The sequence below is a fragment of the Musa acuminata genome, chromosome BXJ3-6 (genome assembly GCF_036884655.1).
Source record: "Musa acuminata AAA Group cultivar baxijiao chromosome BXJ3-6, Cavendish_Baxijiao_AAA, whole genome shotgun sequence".
Classification (NCBI taxonomy): Eukaryota; Viridiplantae; Streptophyta; class Magnoliopsida; order Zingiberales; family Musaceae; genus Musa; species Musa acuminata.
Genome location: NC_088354.1, coordinates 8,061,516 through 8,088,209, shown reverse-complemented (window position 1 = coordinate 8,088,209; position 26,694 = coordinate 8,061,516). Strand labels below are relative to the sequence as shown.

At 44.0% G+C, this 26,694-nt stretch overlaps 5 protein-coding genes and 2 long non-coding RNA genes across 8 annotated transcripts; 4 read left to right on the top strand and 3 right to left on the bottom strand.

Annotated features, from left to right (window-relative positions):
- Nucleotide 1: 1 nt before the first annotated feature.
- LOC135641115 (arabinogalactan protein 1-like) lies at nt 2–720 on the top strand. Its single transcript, XM_065156169.1, has one exon. The coding sequence runs from the start codon at nt 94–96 to the stop codon at nt 514–516; it is 423 nt and encodes a 140-aa protein (XP_065012241.1). The 5' UTR covers nt 2–93; the 3' UTR covers nt 517–720.
- Nucleotides 721–3,293: 2,573 nt separating this feature from the next.
- Nucleotides 3,294–4,891, top strand: LOC103988327 (RING-H2 finger protein ATL52). Its single transcript, XM_009406871.3, has one exon. It carries the CDS (start codon nt 3,409–3,411, stop codon nt 4,546–4,548), a length of 1,140 nt encoding a protein of 379 aa, XP_009405146.3. The 5' UTR covers nt 3,294–3,408; the 3' UTR covers nt 4,549–4,891.
- Nucleotides 4,892–11,151: 6,260 nt separating this feature from the next.
- Nucleotides 11,152–14,809, top strand: LOC135640311 (uncharacterized). Of its 2 annotated transcripts, none has more exons than XR_010497262.1 (4): nt 11,152–11,289; nt 11,612–12,859; nt 13,625–14,339; nt 14,418–14,809. It is a non-coding gene; the product is annotated as an uncharacterized LOC135640311 (long non-coding RNA). The 2 variants fall into 2 exon arrangements; XR_010497263.1 differs by having other exon boundaries at nt 11,612–13,489.
- LOC103987447 (transcription factor bHLH96) lies at nt 11,657–13,023 on the bottom strand. Its single transcript, XM_009405756.3, has 3 exons — nt 12,616–13,023; nt 12,097–12,537; nt 11,657–11,999 (listed from the first exon to the last, which is right to left on the bottom strand). Exons 1-3 carry the CDS (start codon nt 13,021–13,023, stop codon nt 11,907–11,909), a joined length of 942 nt encoding a protein of 313 aa, XP_009404031.2. The 3' UTR covers nt 11,657–11,906.
- A 1,371-nt stretch (nt 14,810–16,180) lies between the features above and the next one.
- LOC135640239 (uncharacterized) lies at nt 16,181–16,795 on the top strand. Its single transcript, XR_010497212.1, has 2 exons — nt 16,181–16,391; nt 16,484–16,795. It is a non-coding gene; the product is annotated as an uncharacterized LOC135640239 (long non-coding RNA).
- A 1,221-nt stretch (nt 16,796–18,016) lies between these two features.
- LOC135640238 (GEM-like protein 1) lies at nt 18,017–21,016 on the bottom strand. The gene is made up of 4 exons (XM_065154498.1): nt 20,719–21,016; nt 20,526–20,627; nt 19,282–19,553; nt 18,017–18,326 (listed from the first exon to the last, which is right to left on the bottom strand). The coding sequence occupies exons 1-4, from the start codon at nt 20,897–20,899 to the stop codon at nt 18,147–18,149; spliced, it is 735 nt and encodes a 244-aa protein (XP_065010570.1). The 5' UTR covers nt 20,900–21,016; the 3' UTR covers nt 18,017–18,146.
- A 4,279-nt stretch (nt 21,017–25,295) lies between these two features.
- On the bottom strand, nt 25,296–26,186 carry LOC103987445 (uncharacterized). The gene is made up of 2 exons (XM_009405754.3): nt 26,068–26,186; nt 25,296–25,650 (listed from the first exon to the last, which is right to left on the bottom strand). Exons 1-2 carry the CDS (start codon nt 26,184–26,186, stop codon nt 25,296–25,298), a joined length of 474 nt encoding a protein of 157 aa, XP_009404029.2.
- Between the last annotated feature and the right edge of the window lie 508 nt (nt 26,187–26,694).

The window sequence follows — 26,694 nt, the reverse complement described above, 5'->3', positions numbered from 1 at the left end:
CTTCGCCTCTTCACACTGCAAACCCTAGCTAAGTTCTCCAAAGTATTTGCTGCCCGATCTCGGCTCGGATCTGCGGGATCTCCGGCGGTGGACATGGCCGCCGCATCCCTTCGCTTCGCTGTGCTCGCTGCCGCGTTGGCGCTGCTCGCCGTGACCTCCTTGGCGCAGGGCCCCAGCCCCGCCCCCGTGAAGCCTCCGTCCCCGGCGCCGACTACTCCCCCCGCCGTCGCCCCCGTCACCCCTCCGGCCGTGGCTCCCGTCCCTTCGCCGCCGGCCGTGACGCCCATAGCCCCACCCCCGGCTTCCACTCCTGCTTCCACCCCCCCTTCGGAGGCTCCCGCCACGTCCCCTCCCGCGCCGCCACCGGCCACACCATCCCCCTCCTCCCCGACCTCTCCGATCTCCACGCCCCCTACCTCGTCCCCCACCTCGACACCGTCGGGCAATGTCGCCGCCTCCACGACCGTCGGCTGGATCGCCGTGGTGTGCGCCGTGGTCGCCACCTTCGCGCTCTAGGTGGCGTCATTTCCGCTGGGCTCGCTCTCAGCCGTCGATTGTTGATCGGACGATCTCTTTTTTTTTCTCGCATGATGTTGTACTATTATTATAATGATTGCTATGGTTTGTAATTTTTTGCTTTGTTATTTGACTCTGGTGGTAGACATGTGACCGGGCTGTACCATTGCTTTGTAGTGGATACTTCTCTTTGTTTTACCGTTATACCCCGTGCTCTGGGCATTGGAGGGACGCGTGTCGTTGTTTGGATGGGGAATCTGACTGGGACACGTGGGTCGTGTCAGCGGGGGGCCTCAGTGAAGTCCAGCTGTGGCGGTCGGATGACGATGTCAGGTCTTGCATCATGTAGTGGTGGTGGCAGCAGGAATGGCTACAGGGCGAGTTGCAAGGAGCGGGTGTGGAATGCGCGCAGGATGAGGCGAAGGAGCGGCGGCCACTGCGCTCCCAGCTCAGACCTCACTATTTCATTTGGTCTGAACCTGGACATATCAGCTGTGCATGACCCTATCGGATCCGGCATGTTGGGGATTGACGTACCTCATGCCATTATAAATGGCGACTGTTTGCTGTTTTGCGGTGGGCTAGTGTTGATTGCTGTGTGTGCAATTCATTTCGGGAATCAAGTCGTTCGGCATCCCTTTGAAATCAACTCGGTTTATGCAATTATGAACCATGTCATGACGTTTGTATGTCTCAGCATATAGGATTCTCTCATATAAAAAACATGACATGTCTCACTTCAATGATATCGAATCGGTTTATGCAATTATGACCATGTCATGCCATGTGTCGTAACCCTTTTAAATCCAATCAGTTTATCACGTGTCATTATGATCATTTAGTTCTTTTAAATCAAATCATGTCATTGTGTAACTATAGTTTGAGTTGAAAAATGCATGTCTCGTCTCCAATAAAAAAGATTAGGATAATTTATCAAAAAAATTAATAATAAATTTTTATCATATGATGTTCAAGTATTTAATTTTTTTACTTTGATTTTTTTAGAGCTTCGATCAAAATATCTTTAAAATCATAAAAAAGATAATTATAATCTTTGATTAGGTTTGAATTAATTTTTTTAATTGAATCAAATTTTTTAGATGAATCGGATCATATTGATTTAAATTAAATCTTAACTATTTAATTTGATTTAATTGTATCTTATAGTATATTTTGTTTTTTTTATAATTACTTTCAACTTCTTCACCTTCACTTTGACTTCCTCCTCTCACTCCACCTTTGCTACTCCTCCCACTTTATCGCCTCCTATCCCTCTTTATTAGCTTTATTCTCTTCATTCTTTTGCTTGGCTTTCTCCTCCTCTACCTCCTCCTCATTATATTGCTCTATCCCTCATCTCCTCTCTTCTTCCTTCGTCTCCTTGTAGTTTACCTAAAAAGGTCGGTATACTCAAATTACACTTAGATCGTATATATAACAAATAAAATATATTATTTTAAATATTAATTATCTTAAATTTACATTTAAAAATGATACTAAAATATATTATTATTTTACCTTAGTAGTTCCAAAGAGTCTATATAGGTTTGATGAAAATTTAAAGAGTTACACTTGATCGTAGATTTAATTAAAACAATTATTTTAAAAGTTAATCATCCTAAATTCATAGAAAAAAAAAATACTAAGCATATTATTATATCACATTAGTAATTTTAAAAAAGTTTGGATAGATATAGTGAAAATTCAATGAGTTACATTTAATCATCGATTCAACCTAAAAATATTATATTTAAAAATGTATTCAACATAAAATTATAAAAAATAAGAAAAATTTGATATTAAATATATTAAAATCATGTGTTAGTAATTCTATAGAAGGTTAGATTGGATTGATAAAAATGTCTTGGTTACACTGGTATTACATTCATTCATAGATTTGATAGCTTTGAATCAACTTGACTTAAATCATAACATTCAGGATTAAATGACTCATTGATCTATGATTTGAAATAACATAATCAAAGGTATTATTGAAATAAAAAAAGGTATCCATCAATAAAAGCCCATTATAAAGACAACATGATACTAGAGATTTTTTCTGATAAATTATCTAAAAAATTATGCCCAAAATTTTTTTGATAAAATTTCTTCATTATTCAAGTTGGTACACATCAGTGGACTGTCAAAAAATTATGACAAAATTTCTTTATGGCAAAAATCATTTTTATAATAATTTTTATAATAAAATTCAATAAGATATCTTGGATGAGTCAATAATGAATTTGATGAGTCAATATATCTTGTGATTATTGGATGAGTCAATAATGAATTGGATGAGTCAATAATGAATTTGATGAGTCAATAATGAATTTTTATAATAAAATTCAATAAGATATCTTGGATGAGTCTATATATATATATATATATATATATATATATATATATAGCCAAGATTTGTTGGAAGATTAGTTATACTTACTAACTTAACGACATACCAAAACAAGAAGTAGTTGAGTAGGGTCGCCATCGCTCCCGGTGAACATAAATCCGTTGTTACTCCCTCCCACACACACCCCCCATTTAATTTGTGATTATTGCTTGCCCGTCCGCTTCTCAACCAACTGTGGTGGGCGAACCGAAGTCGAAGGCGATTCGCAACCCACCCCCAAATCCAACAACACAAACCTACCCGGCTCACCATTCGCTATCGTGCGGGTTCCATGGATGGCTCCCTTCAGGGTCCGTCTGACCACCGAACCGCTGCCCCACCTTCTCGTGGACGTGACTCTCTTCTTCTTCTTTTCTCTCTCTCAAATTCTCACCCCTCTTTCTCTCTCCCAAAAGTGGTAGGTCAAGTAACTACGACTCCCCGGCGTCCTATATCTTCGCCGTCGTCGTCATCGTCGCGTCTTCTAGCTGCGCCTGCGTTGGATGTGGATGGGCAGGGCGATGGCGTTGCGCCGAAATCGCTTCCTCTTCTCGGCAACCAACGCGTCCTCTTCCTCTTGCGGAAATCTGGAATTTTGCCAACCTCCTTTCCCGCCGTCGCCCCCACCCCCTGCTCCCATTCAGGAACCCTCCACCACCGTCCGCTTCCGTCACTCCACCCTGCTCCCCTCCCTCCCCATCGCCGCCGCCTCCCTCCTCGCCGCCGCCGCTTTCCTACTCCTCGTAACCTTCTTCTTCCTTCGCCGTTGCCGCCGCCGCAGGGCGGCCGCTGACGAGGAACAGTTCGGTGCCTCTGAGAACGGCGTCGGCGGCGTCGAGATCGACCACCATGTATGGTACATCAGGACCACCGGCCTCGATGAGTCCACCATCCGAGCCGTCACCGCGTGGGCGTACAAGGCCGACGACGGCGTCCTCGGGGAATCCCCCGCTGACTGTGCCGTCTGCCTCTCCGAGCTCCGCGACGGCGAGCTCGTTCGTCTCCTCCCCAAGTGCGGCCATGCCTTCCACCTTACCTGTGTCGATACTTGGCTCCGATCCCACGTCAATTGCCCCCTCTGCCGTGCGCCCGTCGTCTTCCCAACCTCCGTCTCCATCGATTCCGAGCCTGGAGCGAGTACTCTACCTTCCTTCTCCTCCGCTTTGTCCTCCCCTGATTCCGCCCTAGATTCAGTCCCCTCTGCTCTAGAGGATAGCCATCAAAACGATGGCCAGCAATTGGACACTGGTCAAGGCGCCTTGGAAGTGGAATCAGAGGGGGACTCGTTGGAGTTTGGAGCTGGAAACCGGATCATGATCGATCAAATCCCAACTTTTGAGTTGCAAGTGCCTAGTGATGTCAGGGAACAAGGGTTCCAACCTATTCGTCGATCGTTTTCTATGGATTCATTCACTCTTCCTCATCCCATGCATAGGCCAGACTTGGAAGAAGGTCTTAGTGATCACACAAAGGAACCCACCCTGAGAGAGGTGTTGGATGTCAGAACCTGGAGAAAGGAGGGTAATACTTCTGGTGGCACTGCTTCCCTACAGAAAGAAATTGAAATATCTTCATCGAGTGCTAGTGGGAAATTCTTCTTGTCGAGACACTTGCGAGCTCGTAGCTCAGTTCTCCCACTATAATAGTCCTTATGACCGAAGTATGTTATTAAGCTTATAACATGGGGAATTTTTGTACATATCAGTGGTTCTCTGCTAGTTAAGAGCTTCACTGTACTAGTATCTGTGTGTCGAGCGGAAATATAGAATGCCAACCTTGTCACATATGTTGCATCGGTCATGGTTAAGGCTGGAAGAGAGTTTTGGGTTTAATTCGCAGCACAACAAATGGATGATAAGGTTTGGTAAGTCGAGCATCTGCTTGGATGCTAAGTGTCCATAATTGTGAATATATGTCTAGAATGTAAAGGACTTTACACTGATTCTGATGCCAATTGATCAAGTGAGTTTGTTGGCTTTTTTTTTATGCTTTGTCTACTTCATTGTGGCTATTGGTAGTTCATGCATTTGTGGGAGAAGCAGGATGTTCTAATGATGAAACTCATGAATGCACTTAAGGCTTTGATTCATTTATTATGGTTCCAGTGTTTCTAGTTTACCTTCTCTTTTGTCTGATCACATATTTTGCTAAAGCAAAATGGAGCTGAGAATTGTCGTGTATCCTAAATAACGATATCCACTCCGGCAGTAGCAGATGTCGGTGCATGTTAGCTATGTTCACCATGTATCCGTTAGCCTGAATTTGTTAAAGGTTTTCTGCTCATACTGCAGAGTTAATTTTTTGGCAAAATTATTATCAGTTTGGTCATTTATGCTCTTAGTGAGAATGAACTGCATACCAAGTGTAGCTTCTCAATTGTTCTAATCTGTACTTATTTTATGAGCTGCATACTGCTCGACCTGAGTTTCATGTTGACATTAACTTAGCAGGAAATAGCTTAGGTTTAATAGACCAGTGATATGGAATGAAGCTTGTGATCATCCACCACTGTTGGTGCCATGTTCTCCATGATTTGGTGGTTGTTGTCAAGGAATCAATTGTTCCAGTAATTTGTATGGAGTAGACTTGCCGGCAAAGTAAAACTGTTTAAGACCAGTTTCTACTAACATTCATATACAGAAGCCTGTCGTCGTTTCTTTTTCCTTTCTTCTCAATGCCTTGATATGGTATGGCATGATGCTTCTTGAAAAGTATCAATTTTCACTAAGTTTTCCTGAACATACTAATAGAAAATGGTTGGAACAATAACGAAAGGATGGTATATTATTACTGGGCAGACTTGTGTATAGATGGTAGTGATAGTGTAAAACAGGAGAATCTAAGCTGTTAATTTAGGGTGGGCTTTCCGATAGCCTTCGCTTACAATTAGGCCTTTGCAAACATATTGATACTGAGAACAGATTTTATAGAGAACTTTAGCGAAGAAGTCAGTTATCTTAATGGTAAGTTAGAACTGTTAATCTAAATTTTTTTACTCTGGCATGGAATATGAAAACTAGTGAAAATTACGGGTAAGTTTGGAACATTCTTGTTGCTAGTATTAAGCCTTTTATTCTGATGTCAGTTGTTAATGCATTGTCACATAAGCACGTCAAGTGCATATGAAATAACTATGGGAGACATCCAAAATAAGGCATGATCATTATCAATTTCTCCTTTGAGGCTAATCTTTTGGCTCTCTTCATGCAATGAAGTGTCTGATTAGTGAGGTATTGTGATTAATAAGCCAATGATAGCATTATTTTGCTAGCAATTGTTTCTACTTTGGTATGAAACTATTATTGAATGGTCAATATTCTCGAGTACTTTGGTTTTTAAAAAAAATTACTGATTTGGTCTGGTCCAAGTACTTCTATAACTCTCTCATTCACTCCTTTGCTTACCCTTGTAGGTATGTTCTTTTTTGTTTTTGTCTTGATAAGTGCAAAGTTGTTCTTTCTCCCAAACTGAAGCATGTGAAAGTTGAACAGTTCAACTTTTAATTTTGAACTAAATTAGAATCTTCATGTTGGTTCCAGAAAAGGTGTACCTAACACTGCCACATACTGCATTACAGTGTATTTACTTAAATGATATTAATGTTAAAATTTTAAATCTTATTTTTTTTCTCATCTAATTCTTCTTTCTTAGCGAAGGACGTTCATCAGGGGCACTGAAAACATATGGATCACAATTAACTTGATGACTCTGGTGGTTCTGTCACATAGTTCCTGTGGCTTGGAAACACATTATATATTAAAGAAACACGAGAGATAAGATTTATATATGAATGATCCTCGGGATGAAATGATAGATTAATGTAGACTGTAGAATATCACATATACAAAATAATGTAGTATATACTTAATGCTGTTGAAATGTATGCCAGGTCAAGTTTAAATGCAGATGTTGCTTGTCTTTTAGGTGTAGTAATATTTTGGTTGACTAAGTTGCTGATTATTTTCATGTACATAGTCATCTGCATTCCTTTCATTCACTGCACTCACTATAAGCTGACCATTTATTTTAAATTTTTATATATTTGGAATCTGTGTAGGATACACTTTGATTGTCATAATGCATAATGTTTCCTTGAGAGTAAAGCTACGTTTATCTGTTACATTGACCCGGAGAAAAGTTTTTTCTAGTGATCGCGATTTACTAGTTTTACTTTTGCATAATTGGTTGTGTTAATGCAATAGAATATGGTTTAACACTGATGTTGATGTCTGGTTGTTGATGGCAAAATTAGTACTTGTTGAAGTCACTTTCATAATTGACTAAATACTCTGTATTCTTACAGTGTAAATATCTTTGAAGTACCAGCAGATAGTTTAGTTATTTATCATTTGTGATTCTATTTTAGTTTTTAATATTAAAATTCACATCACCGTTCATGTTGATGATGTGCCAACATAATGTGTTGACTGACACAGGTTCCATAGCAAGTTAAATTAATATATGTACACTCTCAGGAGTCGGTTCTTTACAATGCCGACAATATACAATAAAATTGGCACAAACCAAAACTTAAATCTATAGTTTCCATCCTTGAGATATGTTCAAGAAACAACTTGTGTCACAGGAGTAGCTATAATATGTGAAAATTTGAGGAGTTCTTGTCAAATTATAAAAGTTATTATAAGTTGACCCTTTACCAGAATTTCCATAAATTAACTATGTTGCTATGGACTTCAATAAAATATGTTGCTATTTGGTGTAAGTAACAATGTTCATAAATCAAGTATAGGGTACCATATTGTGAAGTACATAATGAAAGATATTGGAATAAGGATGTCATTATTCTTAGAATGAGAAACAGAGCCATTTGCACAAAGGCTTCATGGTTAGTGAGCCATTTGATGCAGATATATTGGATCATTTCCATTGATCTGCTTGGTCTCCCTAGCGGGGAATTGTAAATTGCCTTGCCCTGGATACATTTAGGTCACATTCATGCATCTAAGCATCATTGCCTGCATTCTGCAATCAAAATGCAAGCTGCATGAAAAATAAGGTAGTGTATACTTCATGAAATATGTACTTGGTCCCTCAGTTGTATAAGTATTATTTTTGGCAAGCTTGACCCTCTATCATAATAGTTGAATCTAGAAAATCTATTCAAGTTGAGATTCATGGTAATTTGATCTCCTAATGATTTTATAAATTGAAAGCAAGTAGAGGAACGTATCCTCTCTTGCCTTTGGAAGGATAATAAAATTGTTGCATTAAGTTACCAAGAACTCAGTTTGGACTTTGGAGAAATATGTTTATATTACCACTTCTTTATCAAGTTCTCATTCATGATCATGAAGAAATTTTTATCTTTTTTTTTTTTCCCACTTCTGGATTATGGAGATCAACCCTATAATACCCTTAAGGTTCAGTATAATTGATTATGTGGCTTGTAACTGTTTGCTTCTGATGTTGATTGTGGAAGAAGTAGGCTAACTTTTCCAAGTAGGTTTCTACGGGCGTTAGCTCCTTGAACACTGCATCGGATAGAACAACCAGTGCCTTTTTCTCTTTATACGACGATGTAGGTTTTCTTATCTTTTTTTTTCTCCCACTTCTGGATTATGGAGATCAACCCTATAATACCCTTAAGGTTCAGTATAATTGATTATGTGGCTTGTAACTGTTTGCTTCTGATGCTGATTGTGGAAGAAGTAGGCTAACTTTTCCAAGTAGGTTTCTATGGGCGTTAGCTCCTTGAATACTGCATCTGATAGAATAACCAGTGCCTTTTTCTCTTTATACGACGATGTATACTTAGAATTTACCTGGTCTTCAAGATGGCGTTACATTGATGAGTTTTGTTGAAGATGCTTTGCTGATCAAACCAAATCAAAATTTAAAACCATATTCATCTAATTGGAAGGTACCAGAAAACATGTTGCATATTGACATCCAGTTATGTCCTTTTGGAAGGTTTGACTTGGCCATTTCGTATCTGGTTCAGATTCTTCAAGCTTTTATAAAGTTTCTCCAAAATAATTTTATGTCCTGTCCAGTCTTAGATGATGCTGTGTTGTTTATTGATCATCTTTCTGCATCAGCAACATTCAGTACCCTTGGATAACAAGCGTATAGTGTTTTGAGGCTTCTTAATCTTGTAAGATTCCCAATAATTCCTTGTCTTATTGTTTGTCCAGGTATGTTTGTTCCTCACAATAAAAGCACTTGCATATTCTTAGGAGCCTTATGCACATAAATTTATTTCCGACCGTAAAGATATTTTATTAGGTCAGTGAGATGTTTTGAGGCTTCTTAATCTTGTAAGGTTCCCAAGAATTCCTTGTTTTATTGTTTGTCCAGGTATGTTCGTTCCTCACAATAAAAGCACTTACATATTCTTAGGAGCCTTTTGGACATAAATTTATATCCAACCGTAAAGATATTTTATTAGGTCAGTGAGATAAAATTGTTGAAAGAGGGCTATGTGTGGGACAAGAAAATGCAGTTCTGACTACAATTCTCAGGACCCAAATTCTTTTGCCAGTACAGCTCGAAAGCATGATTGAAGTATCGATTCTTTTAATGACAGGTCCTAATAATGCTCTTCAACTACCGATTGAGCAGGCCCATTACCATATTTGATTATATCCTATATCTCAATCAGGCTTGACTTTCTCCTCCTATAACTTTGTTGGTTTCCTCCACTGAATCCTGTTGCCATTCAAGTTGTTTTGGTTTGATCTAAACTAGGGGAATGCATGGATCAATTAACATTGTTCAGCCACCTCTTTGTTTTCTACCGCCCAGGGGGGGCCACCAGGTCAGGCCGGTGGGTGACTATCTGCCGCCTTTTCAGGACGCCTATTGTACCTCTCCATCTTCAGCGAGTTGGATATCTAGATTCACTCTGTCTTTATTAAGTTATTTCACATTCGATGGTGAAATCATACTTGTACCTCAGTTTTTTTAACCATGCATATATAAAGGCCGTTGATGCTGTTCTATGCATGTAGGCTTCAGATCATTTTACTTATGACAGATGTGATTGGTTTTGAAACCTTGACTACATAACACCAATACGGAGTGGCTTTATCTTTTCTTTATGCCAACTCAAAGAGCATGTGGCTGTTCTGAATTTTATATGGGTTCTTCATTTTAGTGATACACGATGCAGTCCTTGTGTTTTTGAAGCTGGTATATTAAAGTAGCTTGAAATTTCAGCCAAGGTGCATCTTGTTACATGATGCAGTCCTTGTGTTTTTCTGGTAACATCTTAAAAAGATAATCTGCCTGCTGTTCTTGTGAGTGGCTCATGTTGTTGCTTCTTGAAAAGTTACATTGTTGAAGCTTGTAAGTTCCCACTTAGTAGACCACCAACCAAGAGATGAACTCAGTTTTGCTCTTTTCAATCTTCAGCTTCGCTTAGTGTAACTTTGTATTGAATATATATTGGTTGTTCAGATGTATCAAAAAGTAGCTATGTATTGATTGTTCTGTGCACAATCTCGTCTCTTGACTAAGATGATCCTGAGGTACTTGTTCTTGTATTTTTCTGGTAATTATATACCATGCTGAAAATATATTTACACTCTGGTTATTTATATGACTTTACACTAGTATTCTCATACATTCTAGTCTTCTTGGTTTAGAATCCATGCACTTTTTAGGAAATTTTTTTGCTAGTCACTTGTTTTCATGTAGCTAGTTAAAATTTGAAGTTCTACTAATCAGTTTTAGAATCTCAAAAAGGATTCATGAGATTTGGTTGTCAAAGTTTCGACTTAGCTGCAACAACATCTTTGCAGAAAGAGCTAAAGTGACAGGTATTTGAATCACTGGATTTGAATGTCATCGTGCATGCTATGAAGTAGAGGAGATGCAATTTTTATCAGTTGAGCATGACAGTTATATTCCCTACACAGCGCAACTAGATTTGGTACAGTACTATTAGGTTCTTGCTGACACAATGGAGAGGCACCAAACCTTTCCATGTTCGATCAGCTGACAAGCAGCTGTTCTTGCTTGTGGCTTGGACAGCGATTAGGATTGCCTCGGCCTCCGTTGGATCTCCAGTATTATGAAGTGTGCCAGGGAACAGAATCAGACAGTATGCACATCAGCAACATGTGAACAATTGTGAGGCCATTTGCCAACATGGTCAGCTCAAACATCCATCGGAAGCCAAATCAGTCATGAAATGACTCCTTGTTCCTCCTTTCTCTATCTCTCTCTCTCTCTCTCCCCATCAGTAAATACTTGGGCAAATATTATGTTGCAGTACTCTTTTATAGCTTTAAACACTTACATGATGTGAAATGTCTTGTAGGTTTCTTCACCTTTGAATCATTGCTTCAGCCCCTTTGCGATTGTCCTTGCATCAAACAAAAGAAAGGAAAAATCCACATGACCAGAGACTGCTGAAATTGGTACTATCATCTTTCTGAAACTTGTCTAAAACTATGTATCTTCTTTTCTCCGCCTTCTGAATGCCACTGAAGCATGTAGCTGTCTTTGGTTATGTAATTTATGGCCATCCATCTTCTCCATATGCTTCCAGCACATAGAGAGACTTTCGAGCTCTTGAAAGATTCCTCTAGTGTTGTGTTGTAATATAGTTGCTAAGATCATTCTAACATTCTGGTTGAGTACCTAAGTTAATTTGTTTCGTAGGATTTTATGTGAATCTATGTAGCTAGAAAAATTAACCAATAAGGTAGATAATTGGATCTGATGTGGTTTTGGTGGCAGCTCAGAAATCAAAAGCAGATACAATGAAGGAAAAACAATCCAAGGAAAATTCTAAAAGCTTATGTTCAGATGCAAAGATCCTCTGTTTCACAGCCTTTGACCGAGTTCTCGTTGTGTTGGGTGTTCTCAGTGAGACCGTCGAAGATATTTTTTTGGCCAAGCAGAGAGCATACTCAGGCTATCATCAATAGCAGATCTCATGGTGAACAGGAGTTTCTGCTGCTGCACATCACAAGGCCAGATTATTTCATGCAATCAACACCCTTTTCCATGCTACAAGAAGACAACAGAGATTCTACAGTTTTGCCTCCTCCTGAATCCTGCCTAACATTTGATGCACTGTTGCTGCAATCTCGTCCACCGACGTGTGGTGACGATCATCTTCCACCTGCGGATCAAAGCCAGGCGTCGCAGAGATGAGCACACAAACTCCATCAGGCTGGCAAATGGTCCGGCGAGGAGGAAGGAGGTGGAGTCCGGCGTACCTTGAGACTGAAGGAGTACATGGCCATCTGGTCGACGGAGGTGACGTTGAGGTGCAGCGGCAGGAGCCGCGAGCTCTGCAGCCCGGCCACCAGCTTGAGCAGCTGCTTCGGCCGCCGCCTCGTGAGCACTTTGAGGTTTGCGTGGCTGTCCACCATCGTCACCTCGATGTTTGCGGCGGCTGCTTCGTCGTCTTCGATCTCCTCGGTGTTTCGGAAGATACTATCATGGTCAATTATGCCACTACCGTCTCCGGCGGTGGTGCCGCCACTGGGTGAGTAAGAGGAGTACTGGGGGAAGCTGAAGAAGTCGGCAAAGGCGGCGGCAACGCCGGCTGCATCCGCTTGTTGCTTGACCCGTTTCTGGACTTCCAGTGATTGAAGGAGCTGCTCAAGTTCTTTGACATAGTTGATCGCGCCGGCGACGATCGATGCTTGATCACCCTATCATTCAACAACCAGTGAATGGTCTTGATGAGATTGGATGCATTAGTGACGGTGCGGAAGATGTGAATGGATTACCCTTTGGACATAGGAAGCCGGCATCAGAGAGCGGAGCACAGCGAGGTATTCATTCATTTGTCGCCGGCGGTTGCGCTCCACGGCAATGTGGGTCATCCTCTGGCTCTCCACCTCCTCTTTGTTCTTGATGCTCTTCGTACGCCGCCTCTTTCTTCGGCCCCCCGGCCCGGCGAGCGCACCGGCTGCTGTCGGCGTCGAGGAATTCACATTCCAATCCTGGAGATTCCGTGCCAAGGAGGAGCAGGTTGGGTCCCAGGTCCCACCTCCACCTCCACCTCCAGCCATCTCACATTCTAACACCATACTTTTCTCCTCCCATGCTCCTCCTCCACTTCCGGTGTTGGCGCACCACTCCTTGAAAGCATAGTTGAAGAGGTCTTGAGGGAAAACCACAGCTTCTAGTGCCATCTCTCTCACAGATTCGTTTACACACAGGCACTGCACATCTGTGTCTCGGTGGGAGGAGGAGGAGGAGGAGGGAAAGGGTGGGGTTTTAAAGGCCCAAAGGTAAGCAAGAAGAAAACATATATAATTCTGAACTTACCACGTGAGAAGCAGAAGAGGGGAAGTACATGTTTTCTCTCATCTCTCATCCTCCCCCATCCCTTTTTTATTTTCTGGTTGATGGATGGATAGGAGAAAGAAAACTCAAAGGGCCACCGTGAGTCAGTGGTTTTGTTTCATCTGCTGGTAGATCCAGAACAGGGAGGAAGGGTTAAAAGGGTCCTGGTGAGATCACAAATGAGATGCTGAGATGGTGAGGGTGAAAGAATTGAACAGGGTCAGAGATTCCGCTGGTCTGCAGTGAGAGTGATGCGAGGTCAGTAGGATTTAGAGCTCATGTGAGCTTCTCTCTACCTCCTAGCTTGAGCTGGTACAACTCCTCTCTCACTTGTCCTTCCTCCTCGAGTGTTATCTCTGACTCTCACTCTCATTCATGCATATTGTCTTGTTACATGTTTTACATATAATCTTCTAATCGATCGACATCTGCTTTCTTCTGGTTCAGCTCACAACAATGTCGATGCTGGCATCTCTGATTTCCGAGAACAGTATTACTGGAGCCGCTGCAATCAGCGGCACAGCAGTGGTTTCACTAGAAACCAACCTGACATTGGACAAAACCCACCACGGTGCCAGCTAAAACCAGGATTAGTACAAGTACAACCTGTGCATGCCACTTAATTAAAGGGAGGGGGAGAAGACGAGCTCGGGCCATGGATAATCCCCCCTGTTCACGCGATTCCATGGAAGATCGATGACACTGCATCAGCTCTGTCGTTGCTCTCCCTACAAAGCCTACCGGGGAAGAGGAGCAGAATTGAGGATGAGTTTTGTAATGGCCAGTAGGCGTCGTCGTCACCTGATACCCTGCGCCTACTCGATTTGCAGCCCCGGACAAGATTGTAATCAACCCACTGTGGAGTTGCCGATGTCGACGACGCACACTGTCGGTGGTCCCGCCCCTGCCGATTATTCTCGCCGCGGTCGGATTAGCTGACCGCCAAGGATTTATAATCCCCCGGACAAGTACAAGATGTCGCCATACAGAATCGCGGGCGGATCGTGTAGGATCTGCTGTCGGATCATGATCTGAGGGCCGCCGCCGCCGTCGTCGTCATCCGCCGATGAGGCGTGTACTCCTCCTCCTCCTCCTCCTGCTGCAGCTGCTGAGATGAGAAGACGAAGGCCCACCCCATCGTTTCATTTTCAGCATGCGAGGGGTAAGATTATGCATCCGGAACAAATCTTTTGCGGATGTGATGAAGATGATTAATGGTTTTGTCGATTGCTGGGTGCAGCAGATCTGGATTCTCATGCGGAGCTCATGCAGCAGGTTGAGGCCACGACTCCCTACCCTTGGGTGGGACGAGAGCTTGATGCACCAAGAACAAGAGCTACCATGTTTTGTCATTATCATCCCTAAGGAAAAGCTGTTAGGTTTGGACACTGGAGGACGAGGGAGGAAGGGGGGGTGGGGGGTTTTTGTTTCTTTCCCTGTCGAAGCTATGGCTTCCTCCAAGCCCTATGTGATTCGGTGGCTCGTGGTGGTCTCCCCACAGCCAAGCCAACTCCCGTGTCTCTGCCGAGTACTACTAACTCCAGCCTCCGATTCGAAATCACGGGATCGGCTGTCCCCGTCTCAAACAGGATCGAGCTTCGTAGTGACACGCGGCAGCTTTTGATTGCAAGACGTATTGGATCCCACGTGATTCCCACCCGTCCAAAGGGCACAGCTTTCGTCACGTGGGTTGGTCGGAAACGTACCCTCTCCCCTATTCGCCTACCTGCCTCGCTCAATGGGCCCCATTCTGGACCCGCCTTTGGCGTCCTCCCCCCGTGGTCTCACCAACCCGCGGACTCGCCCCGGAACCAACACAGCCGATGTCACCCATGACGCGCCCAGCGAGCGTTCCTAACGTGACAGGGTCAAAACGCCCACCAAACCCGACGGACTGGGCGGTTCGCCTCGCGAATTGCCACCCAAATCTTTCAATTCTTGTCCACGTTGTCTTCTTCTTCTTCTTCTTCTTCTCTGCTGCTTCTGCCATTCCACAAGGCTATATAACACTAAACAACACCTCTAATCTCCATAGATTATTAGTAGGCTAATGACGGGACTCAACGTGAGCCTCGAGCTTGATGTCGGCATGAGAATCTCTGGCGTATTTTATTCCGCGGGCAGGCGAAGGCAGCCACCGGGGAATTTTGTCGAACTAGTTTCGGGTGCCTCGAAATTGACTGAATCAGCGTCGCGTTCGACTCGGCGGATGCCTCCTGTTCCCCGATGTTCTCGTGGGACATAAAAACCGCAACATAATTCGAGTAATCCGTGCCCAAATCAACGCTACAAGAATATTTCTTTAAGTTATGATGACCATAAAAGATGTATAATTATTGGGATCATGGGAATCGAGGTTGATATACCCACATGCTTTTGGGAAATTATTAATGATATAGAGGTACCCAAGTCTGGTCTCCATGGCACATAGGCCCCCTTATCAACCCTAGAAATTAGGAGAACAGTGATCATCATGTCTGCATGTACGTTTCGCCTCTCTCTTTTCTCTCGTTTTTTCCGACCACAATTCTTATTATCCTTTTTGTATTGTACATTATTATTATTATTATAAGGAATTTGAATTGGGTTAGGTGGGAGGAGGGAGATGAGGGCAAACGTGCGGCCGTGATTTCATGCGTGCGGCTGACGCACTCGTTCCGCCAGCCCCGACTCGGCCACCCACCACGCGCTCGCGGATCGGACGGTGCGGCCCCACTCGGTCGAGCTTTCCGCGAAAAGAGCGTCTTTGAAGACATAGGCGTGGAACAGTCGATCAATGGGATTTGATGAGGTCAAAGTTGAACTGCAGTCAACATTTTGACTCCATCCGATCCCCATTTTATTTTTTAGTAAATTAAAATTAATTATTAAATACTCGATCGATCACAGTGGTTTGATTATGTCCCTTAAGATCGTTTTATCTAATAGAAAATAATTTATCTCGATTTATTTATTTACATATATATGTATGTTGGATTAAGATAAGAGGATGGGCGTGGAAGGGACGAAATCACGTGCAGCGGGGTGACAGGACAGTGAAGGAAAAGAGGAGCCTGATGCGATCACAACGCCAACCGTCTCTTTCTCTCGCTCGCTCGTTCGCTCTGTGGACGGTCAACATATTCCATCTACCGAAATCATATGCTGCTGCCGTGAACACCACCAGATGCCAAGAAACACCTGTACCCTTGTCCAGCACAGAGTGCCTAGGAATGTATGTATGCCTCCACCCAATTTTGTGCTCCTCCTCTCTGTTTCTTTTGATTTCTTGTTCGCTCTGAACTGTTGTTGTTTATGGTGCCCTAGGGTTAGGGTTTTGTATCGTTTCCAAGCCCACATGGTGGAATGATTGGCCTGTGATTCCAGCACACGATGGCTTTTTCGTGTACGGGGATTGCACAGCCCTTAGGGATGCTTCTGAAACTAGCAGTCACAAACCCTAGCGAGGCATGTGTTTGGTAGCAGAATTTGGGCAGATACAGATCGCCCTCATCAGAAATGAGATCGGTTTGTTGTCCAGAGTGTAGTTCGATGCGGTTGGTCCACAGCCGGATCTTCATGCCATCCATCTTCGTCCTCAATCCAACACAACAAAATTGATTCGATTTATTACCCCTCTTTCTTTCGAGTCATCATATTTGGGAAAAGTGTTTAGGTAGACACTTAGAGCGTAGATTGATGTAGCATATTCAAGAGGCTTCTTATCATCTTTGGAGATTGAATTTTAATGAACTGAAACTAATGAACAAAACTTAAAAAAGGAAAAAGAACGCAATGATTTTACCACCGCTGCTTTCGACAGAGTGTTGTGCATAATAAATGTTTGATAGAATGCATTTGGTGAGGTTGAAATCGGTAGAGGTGCCCATATGCTTGTGTTCATTATAAATGGAGCGATCTACAGTAGCACAGTACATGAATCATGCATGAAATGAAAGATGTGTGTGATTGACAGGAAGGATGGTAGGGAGGTGTTCAATTGGTACCGCAGGTAATGATTCCAAATCCCTGTTGATCTGGCCACACCTATTTGGTGGCAGAACCTGGCATGATTGTGCCTGTACAAGTGGTGACACCAAATTGGAGGAGGATGCAGCAGAGAATAAAATTAGTGTCAATCAGCAACCCAGTCAATCACATTCCTAATTGTTATTGTCTTCTCAACCTCATAATTATATTCTGCATGGGGGCCTATAGAGTGTAACACCTATCATCGTAGGGATGGATGGAACAGCTCACTGATTTAACTTGCTACTGACATGACCAATTAGTACATTGATCATTGGTGTGGGTTAACCTTGGAACAAATTTTCCTATGATTTTGATTATAATAGGTATAATATTAATTTGATCAATATTCCATATCACAAAATTTATTCTAACGACATAAAACACTCGTCCTAAAATAGAAAAAAAACCCCTCCTCATAAGGCATTCGAATTTAGTGAATTAAAAAATATATTAAATTACTTGGTGAGAAAATATTAACATGATAGAATATGGTGATCTTATCGAATAATAATATTTGTTCTACCGATATTAGGAGTCTTGTAGATAGGTCACAGTTATGTTGATTTTGCTTCATAATTAGATCTTCTTGGTGACTTATTTTGACATGATAAATGTATCGAATGATATGAATTATGGCTTCTTCTATATATCAAGAATGCAATGTTAGATGTGATAACTTCGCCAGAGTGTATACAAGTTTAGATGTCTGAATCAGAAGTGGTCGGGCTGTTATAAATGATGACAAACCGGCAGAAATTGCCTCTGAAGCACAATGATTTTTTTGACAAGAATGAGCATGATACAACCACTAATTGATCAGAATCATAGTAACGAGAACAACGATTATTTGATGAGGAATCAAACACATGGTATTTTTTACAATGAACAAATTCGTTTGATGATGAAGGCGGAACTTCAAGAAAATTGCCAGTGCAGGTTTAGAAAAGATCAGAGTAACTTAGATGCGGGCATCTTGCACAGCTTCCTGTAGGTTTTTGACAGCACTATCATAGTTCACAAGGCCCATGAACCAGAACTCATGGTTGTCGATCGAGACAACCTGAATGTATTTTTCGCCTAGCTTTACGTTGCTCGCTGTTGGATTAACTGATCTGATCTGATGCAGAGGAATTATCACCTGTATAGATGACAAAAGGAGAAAAATCAGAGTAATCTATGTGAAGAGCAGCCACCGACAGTGATCTTATTTCTCCCTCCAGCATAAAAGTATTAGTGAAATTATAAACATAGAGATGACATAATCTTGTGCCAAAGAGAGAGCAAAAAAAAAAAAAAGAATCTATGACAGGAGAGTAACATTTTTATTGTCGTTGCTATCTTATTGAGAATGCTCATGTTGCGTAAGTTTAAAGCTCCAATGATGTCTTCCAAATGCAAAACATATCTGAGTAGCTGCATTGTGTTCAAGACAATTGCCTCTTGGAAGGCAAAAGTAAATTAGTGAAGGATAAAATTGACGGTAAGAGGAGTAGCTTGATCATGGAAAACACTAAAGCATCAAAAGTATCACACAAATAAGTCAAACTTGCACAGCAATGATAGATAACTGAAAATTTTTTTATTTCACCTAAAATACAAGTTAATTGTCAATTTAATCGATTCTTCATATAAATTTCTTTGATTGATAAATTTCATTACTATATCAATGGATAATAACATTCTATGGAAATGTCAAGGTAAAGACATCTAGGAACATGGGTATTAACATATTTGGTCTGAAGCATCACTGGTCACATTTATATTGTGGGCCGCAAGAATAAAAGTATGCTATGAATCGTATAGGCATTACTGAAGAAAGAGCATTCAATAAATCATATAGGAATTTTTCTTTGCCAAAGATATCGATGCTATAGATGGATGAAGCAGACGGGCCTCTGCGCAAAAGATAAAGTTCCAACCTTGGTCATCAACATAGAAAGGCGTATTCAAGAGCAAACTAGATCGAGATAAAATTACAAGAAAAATTGTACACAAACACAATATCTTATTGGGATTAGATTAGATATTCAAGGCACAATATCTTGTCAGTGGTCTCTATAACTTTGTTGCAAATGCTAATGATTATGAAGTACCTTGTAATATGTCCATTGAGTCTGATCCCCGACTTTGTATGACAGAGGATTATCACTACAGAATGCAAGTTTAGCAGTAGAGAGGTACAAAACCCCCATAACAGGACCAGCCGACGTCGACAGATAGCACACATATGTCTTTTTAAGTTTCTCTTCCGGAAGTGTCTCGAAAGTCTGATGAAATATATTGTCATAGCCACCTTCACTTATGACTTTCGTTGTCTGAGCAATCCTCCCCATAGCTGCATCAGCAATGCTAGGTCCTGTTTTCACTGAAACAAGGAAAAATATTAGATCAATAATCACAAACAGAAAAAATTAGAAAAACCAAATGGAAACAAAAACAAGGGCATGCATATCAAGAATCGATCATAGATCTTGACGGCACACAGTCACCGGACCTGCACGATAAAGCATTCACATAACTGTGAAGCCAGTTCATGCTTGATAAAGTAAGCAAAAGCAAGGACATCAAGCACAGACCTTACTACCCTTATCAGCTGGTCTGTAAAATTCCAACAGATTTTAGGCATCAAATATCCCCAAATCAATATAATATAAAAATATTATTTGAGTATACGTTTTCTATTTGTCTATTGATTTTCTATCCTTATTCCAGATAAATCAAATAACCTATTTATGTTTGTCGCAGTGACCGATCCTCAACCTGAGCAGAAAACTAATTCATGCCCCCAACCATTTCATGATCCTCTTCCCTCATCTCTATCTGAATTCTATCGAATCACTAGATCTGTCTGCATCAGTAATCAGAATATACGACGAAATACATGTAGGCTAGAATACAGGTGTAATCCTAAGTCACCCACAGTTGATTGTTGATGCCAACTTTCTCCCACATTTCACTTGTCACAGGAACTTTGTATCAGCATTGGCCAAAATGATCTTTATCAACATTCCAGTATCTTAGGGTTACAGATTTTATCTAAAGATCTACAAACCAAAGTGTTCCCCTAATTCATTATTCTCAGATTGGTAGAGAAAGTGGAACATTTAGTCATTTGCGCTACTAACTTGGTGGTGTTTATTCAGAGTGAAAACTGTAACCAAAGAGTCACCTCCTCTCAACTCCAGATCGGAGACAGCCTTAAAAGTGCATCACAGAACTGATATGAAAGTTCCTTGTAATCCTCTCGCCATATTTCTTAGACCTAATTAATGGTCAAAGAACAGAGTACATGGTTCACCTCCTAAGAAAGATAAATCAGCAGAATCTTACTACTTACAGTGCTGCCAAAAATCCCCGGCAAAATCCTCCGTCTTCTTCGCTGCTACATTGACCTTCTTCCCAAATTTCTCGAGCACAACGCGCACCGTGTCCATCGTATCTATTCAACAGATTCCAATCCTTCAAACGAGGACCGAGCGGGCAACCCAATTGATCTAAAATGAGGGAGAGAGAGGGGAAACCGATCGTACTGTTGGAGGAGGCTGGAGCGGCGGAGGGGACGACATAGGGGTTGGATTCGGGCGGCATGGTGGTGGCAGCCGCGGGGGGCGGCGCGATGTCTTCCGGGCTGAGTTTTGGGTAGGGGGCGTAGCTGGCGGAGCGGTCGCCATCGGGGCCATTCTTGCCGCCGTGATCGGCGGTGGTATCCATCGCGGCGGCGCGCCTTCTGGAATCGCGATATCTGCTGCTGCGATTCGCTTCCTGCGGAGATCGATCGAAAGGGATTCGATGGAGGGGTGGAAGGTGTCCGAATGGGGCCCGAAGGACAGCGTTCTCCAAGGAAACGCGTGCTCGTTTCCCATTCGCCGTGCTACTCACGTGAGATATATTAATACTTCCATTCTTATTATTGTTACGATTGTAAAATGCAAAATGATAATATTTATATTATTAGCGATGAAAAAAATATTACGTACTTTTTAAAATTAGTGTGCACAAATTTACTGCCATAAAATTGCTATATATATATTTTATTTACTAGTGAGAATGTATCGAATACTCTTTATACTACAATAATAAATAATCGTAATGCTTCAAATATTTAGGACTGAGTATTTTTTTCAACCTTGAGACTAATATACAAAATAGTTTTAATTAAATTTAAATATATGTATATCTTTATTTATGATTAGTAGTTAAGTTTTGTTAGGATATATGAAGTATTTTATAGAATAAATAAATCCTAAATAACAAAATACTTTTTACATATTTGAATTCATAATCTCAATGAGTATTCGTTACTTTTTCTTTTTTTTTTTTGTCATTCTTGCTAAGCTTTATCGAAGAAGAAGATCTTTCACCAGGATAGTAATTATAATAAGACTCGGCTGACGTCAAATGACGCCTCACGCCTCGATCAACGCGATAGCACTCGGTCAAATGAACTAGAACACTGGTCGAGGCGCATTAACGCCTGCCCAGGCTCGGTTTCTCACGCCACGCTAACGTTGGTGTCAGACGCTACCAGCCTACCCCCCTGCAAGTGGGCACATCAGGAAACAGTAAGCTTCCCTATAAATACCCTCGCATTCTGAACAGAAAGAGGGAGGGAGAGACACACAAAAACACTTCTTCATCTGAAACTCCCACCACAACCATCTAACTTGATCGTCAGAGGGGTCGGGTCGAGCTTCCCGACCCAACCTTTGTGCAGGTGCGGAGCCGAAGGTCCCCGCGGGACTCACGAGCGAGGAGCTCCTGCCCGAAGGAAGCGGCCACCCCGTCCCGATCGGACCACCTCAGCGCAACCACCTCGGCGGGCTCGAGGGATGCCCCAAGGAGATCCCCATCGTCCGGACCCGAACCGAGCCGCGTCGGCCCTGAGGCCACGGTTCAAGGTTGTTTACTCCAACATTTTGGCGCTAGAAGGAGGGCCCGGAATGTCGGGTGATCACCCGAGCGGCTCAGATGAGTCCACGGCTGAGAGGTCACACCCGACCCAAGCCTCGGGGGAACATCCCCCTCACGGAGACCATCGTGACGAACAACCTGCCACGACCTCCGAACGATATTGGCGAATATTCAACGACCCGGGCTTGTCGCCGCCCGACAGCGCCCTAGCCGACTCAATGCCCGTGTCATCCGAGGCCTTTCAGAACCTCGCCCGTCAAGTCCAAGCTCTGATGGAAATGGTGCAAACCATTATCTCGCTCGTTTCTCAGTCGGCGCACCCGTCGGCAATCGAACCACTGTGACAACGCAAGGCGCCCACTTCGCCTCGGGTTCGACCGGCCCCACTCGGGGATCCAGTGATGGCAAACCCGAGCGACCGCCCAGAACCCGAGGCACTCTCTTCGGATTTCCTGCGGGCCCAGTTGCGCTTCGTCAGCCAGCGACTCGACAAGGTGCAGAAAGAGGTTCGCAGGTCCAAGGGAGAGCTCGGGGAGGAGGCACACCAAGGGTCTCCCTTCACGCCCGAGATACGGGATTTGACAGTCCCCCTGGACTTCCAGCTCCCCTCGCTGGATGCTTACGATGGCTCCGCCGACCCGGCGGACCACGTAGCCGCTTTTCACGCCCAAATGGCGCTATACGAAACCTCTGATGCCCTGATGTGCAGAGCATTTCCTACCACTCTTAGAGGGCCGGCCCACGCGTGGTATGGCGGCTTGAAGACCGGAACGATTGCTTCCTTCGACCAGCTCGCCAATGACTTCAAGCTCCACTTCGTAGCCTATGCACGACCAAAGCCCTCCGCGGCATTGCTCATCAGACTCAAACAGAGGGAGGACGAGCCCCTCTCACATTTTGTGGATCGCTTTGCCACGCAAATCCGGGGTTTATCGGACACTCACCCCTCTTTGTTAGTGCAGGCGTTTATGATAGGCCTGTGACCTTCCAGATTCCTCTGGTCCCTCACAGAGCGACCTCCCACCACGGTGCCAGAGATGCTCCAGTGAGCTAACCGGTACATCACAGCGGAGGCCTGGGCGACCGTGAGGAGAAGGGACGACTTTCGACCGCGGGCTCCATAAGAGAGGTCAAGCACCCGCGGTGGCTACCCGTTGTAGTCCTCATGAAAAGAAATCTAAGCCCTGCCTCAGTTTCTTCCGAACGAAGGTTCAATATCTGCTTGACCACCTCTCGGCTTGCGATTAGCCCCGACTTAAACCCTTATGAATCTACACGACTCGGCCGTAGACTACCCGAGTCTACCTCAGCGCGGCCTGCTCGCTTGAGCCGTGTCCCTCGGCTTGAGCCGTGTCCTTGCCGAGTCCACCTCAGCGCGGCCTGCTCGCCTAGGTCGTGTCCCTCGGTCGTAGACTGCCGAGTCCACCTCAGGGCGGCCTGCCCGCCTGAGCCGTGTCCCTCGGCCTTTGCCATATCCCTCGGCCGTAGACTGCCGAGCCCCCCTTAGGGCGACCTGCCACCCGAGCCACCCCTCGGCCATGTTGTCCGAGACCACACCTGCGCGGCCTGCCCGCCTGCGTCGTGTTCCTCGACCGCATGATGCTTGAGACCACACCTGCGTGGCCTGCCCGCCTGCGTCGTGCTCCTCGGTCGCATGATGCCCGAGACCACACCTACGCGGCCAGCCCGCCTACGTCGTGCTCCTCGGCTCCATGCTCCCCGAGACCACACCTGCGCGGCCTGCCCGCCTGCATCATGCTCCTCGACTCCATGCTCCCCGAGACACACCTACGCGGCCAGCCCGCCTGCTTCATGCCCCTCGGCTCTATACTTCCCGAGATCACACCTGCGCGGCCAGCCCGCCTGCGTCGTGCTCCTCAGCTCCTCGGTCCCATGCTCCCTAAGACACACCAGCGCGGCCAGCCCTCCTGCGTCGTGCCCCTCGGCTCCATGCTCCCCGAGACCGCGCTTGCGCGGCCAGCCCGCCTGAAAGCTGAAGCCATGCCTCGGACTCCCGTTACAACGACCGACGCATAGCTTATTTCCGGGGGGAAATATGATGAGGATAGTAATTATGATAAGACTCGGCTGACGTTAGATGACGCCTCATGCCTCGATCAACGCGACAAACACCTGGTCAAACGGACTAGAACATCGGCCGAGGCGCATTAACGCCTGCCCATGCTCGGTTCCTCACGCCACGCCAACGTTGGTGTCAGACGCTACCAGCCTACCCTCTACAAGCGGGCACATCAGGAAACAGTAAGCTTCCCTATAAATACCCTCGCATTCTGAATGGAAAGCGGGAGGGAGAGACACACAAAAACACTTCTTCATCTGAAACCCCCTCCACAATCATCTAACTTGATCGTTGGAGGGGTCGGTTCGAGCTTCCCGACTCGACCTTTGTGTAGGTGCGGAGCCGAAGGTCCCCGCGGGACTCGCAGGCGAGAAGCTCCTGCCCGGAGGAAGTGGCCACCCCGTCCTGATCGGACCACCTCAGCGCGACCACCTCGGCGGGCTCGAGGGATGCCCCAAGGAGATCCCTGTCGTCCGGACCCGAACCGAGCCGCGTCGGCCCCGAGGCCACGGCTCCAGGTTGTTTACTCCAACAACCCTATGTTATCATAGAATGAAATTGGTTGGGTACTCCTCTTGTACGTCCATTAAAAAAAATAAATTTTTTTTTATCATATCAAATCAAATATAAACACCGTTGAGTTAATTTCAACTCTTATATATCCGTCTATGTAAATTTTGAAGAATTTCTTTTACATTTTCTCCCATCCTCTATTCCCCGCTAAAACCTAAGAATAAATTGATTACTTATCATTCTAATATCTATATCTTCTTCCTTATCAGGAATCATCAAATGTTTGTCCTTCATCACATCATGCACCTTTTATTTCCTTATGGTAAGAAGATATGCTCCTAATGGTTGTCCTGAGACACTCATACCGTAAAGCCTCAGAGAGCAGCGCAGACCACAGAGATCGAGTTCTCCAACCTATTAGATTAGACAATACATCCCATCGTATCTTTATTGCATGTCTTGAAACTTCGAATGCATTTTTGAGAGCCAAAGAGTTGTACACTTGCAGATAATATAAGATAATACAGCTGAATGCAGCAGAAGCAGCCGTCCTTCCTTTCTCGCGCACACGTACTACGTACTTGCCATAGGTTGGTGTGCAGATTAGCTCGGGACCTCTTCCAAGAGTTTGTACCTTCTGATCTTTCCCTTGGCGACCTGCCTCCCCCTACCGAAGCTGGGCGAAAGCTCTTCCGACCGCATGCGATCGGTTATGTCCGACGCCGATCGATGCAACAGCAGTCTCAGCTTCTTGATGGGCTTGCTCAGCTGTGACGGAGAAGCCTGACGGTGGACCTTGACTCCTGTGCCAGTACTGCCGCTGCTTCGACGGTCCATGGCGTTGCAGGAAGAGGTTGACCTTTTGGCATCTCCCGCAAGACCTTTTGCTCCTCCATCTCTTAGACACCAATTGCATGCTCGGTATGACTCGGACTTCGGATAAAGGTCGCTGCAGTATCTGGTTGATCGATGCCAATCCAAGTGAGACAACAATTTGGTGATTAGTACAACCAATGATAGACTACGGTGATTTGTCAGTCATGTTCGGCAGATTAAAGAAGAAAAGATTGATCAAATTCAATTGCTAGATTTATGGCTTGCGGTTCGGTTTGATCATCGACAAGTCGTATACCTTTCTATTTGTTTGAGATTTCCTGAAGATCTCATGATATATGGGTGTAGTTTTCGTGTGCAACCGATCTAAGAAAAAGAACAGATCAAAATCCTCTTCCTGCATGCTACCCAATCGGAGAGGAAAGCCTACAAGAATGAGGAGTTGTGATAGGCTCCTCAGCCGTGCTTATGGTACCAATATATCCAAGACTGCAGCATGCAAACATGAACAATGCTAAAGCAGAAGGATGTGAAGGCTTACCTGTGCTGAGATCTAACGACGCAGACCTTGCACTGAAACAGCTCCTGCAGCAAGCCGTGATCGCCGCACATGCAACAGACCGCCGCTGGCGGCGACTCTCCACCTCCCAAGCTCGCCATCCCGCTTCCTGGAGGAGGAGAGGGGAGAAAGCATGAGAGAGAGGGAGAGGGTCGAAGGTAGGAGACGATGAAGAACATGTGGAAGAGGGGGGTGTATGCGTAATCGATGATTGGCGTGCGATTGCGACATGGCTTGATATTTTTCTGGCAGTCTTTTGACTTGACCAAGTGGTGATGGTTGTCATCATTGGCATGCATGTGTGGAGAAGGCTTAATATGATACATGCAATGTTACTATTGTAAGCAAGCCAAATGTTTTAATCATAGTGGTTAAGACTTGCTAATATATGATATAACCATTTATTTTTGGGCTTCTTGTGCATGACCTTATAATTTACCCCACAGAAGTCAGCACACAAAAGCCTCCTAACACTCAGAACCATATAATTTATATCATCTGAACACAACATGATTTTGACATTGTTATATCTAACTCTAACTCACTCATGGGTTGATGTTGGATCGGTTTATTTGGCATATCTAGTTCGGTACGCATATTGAGATCAAC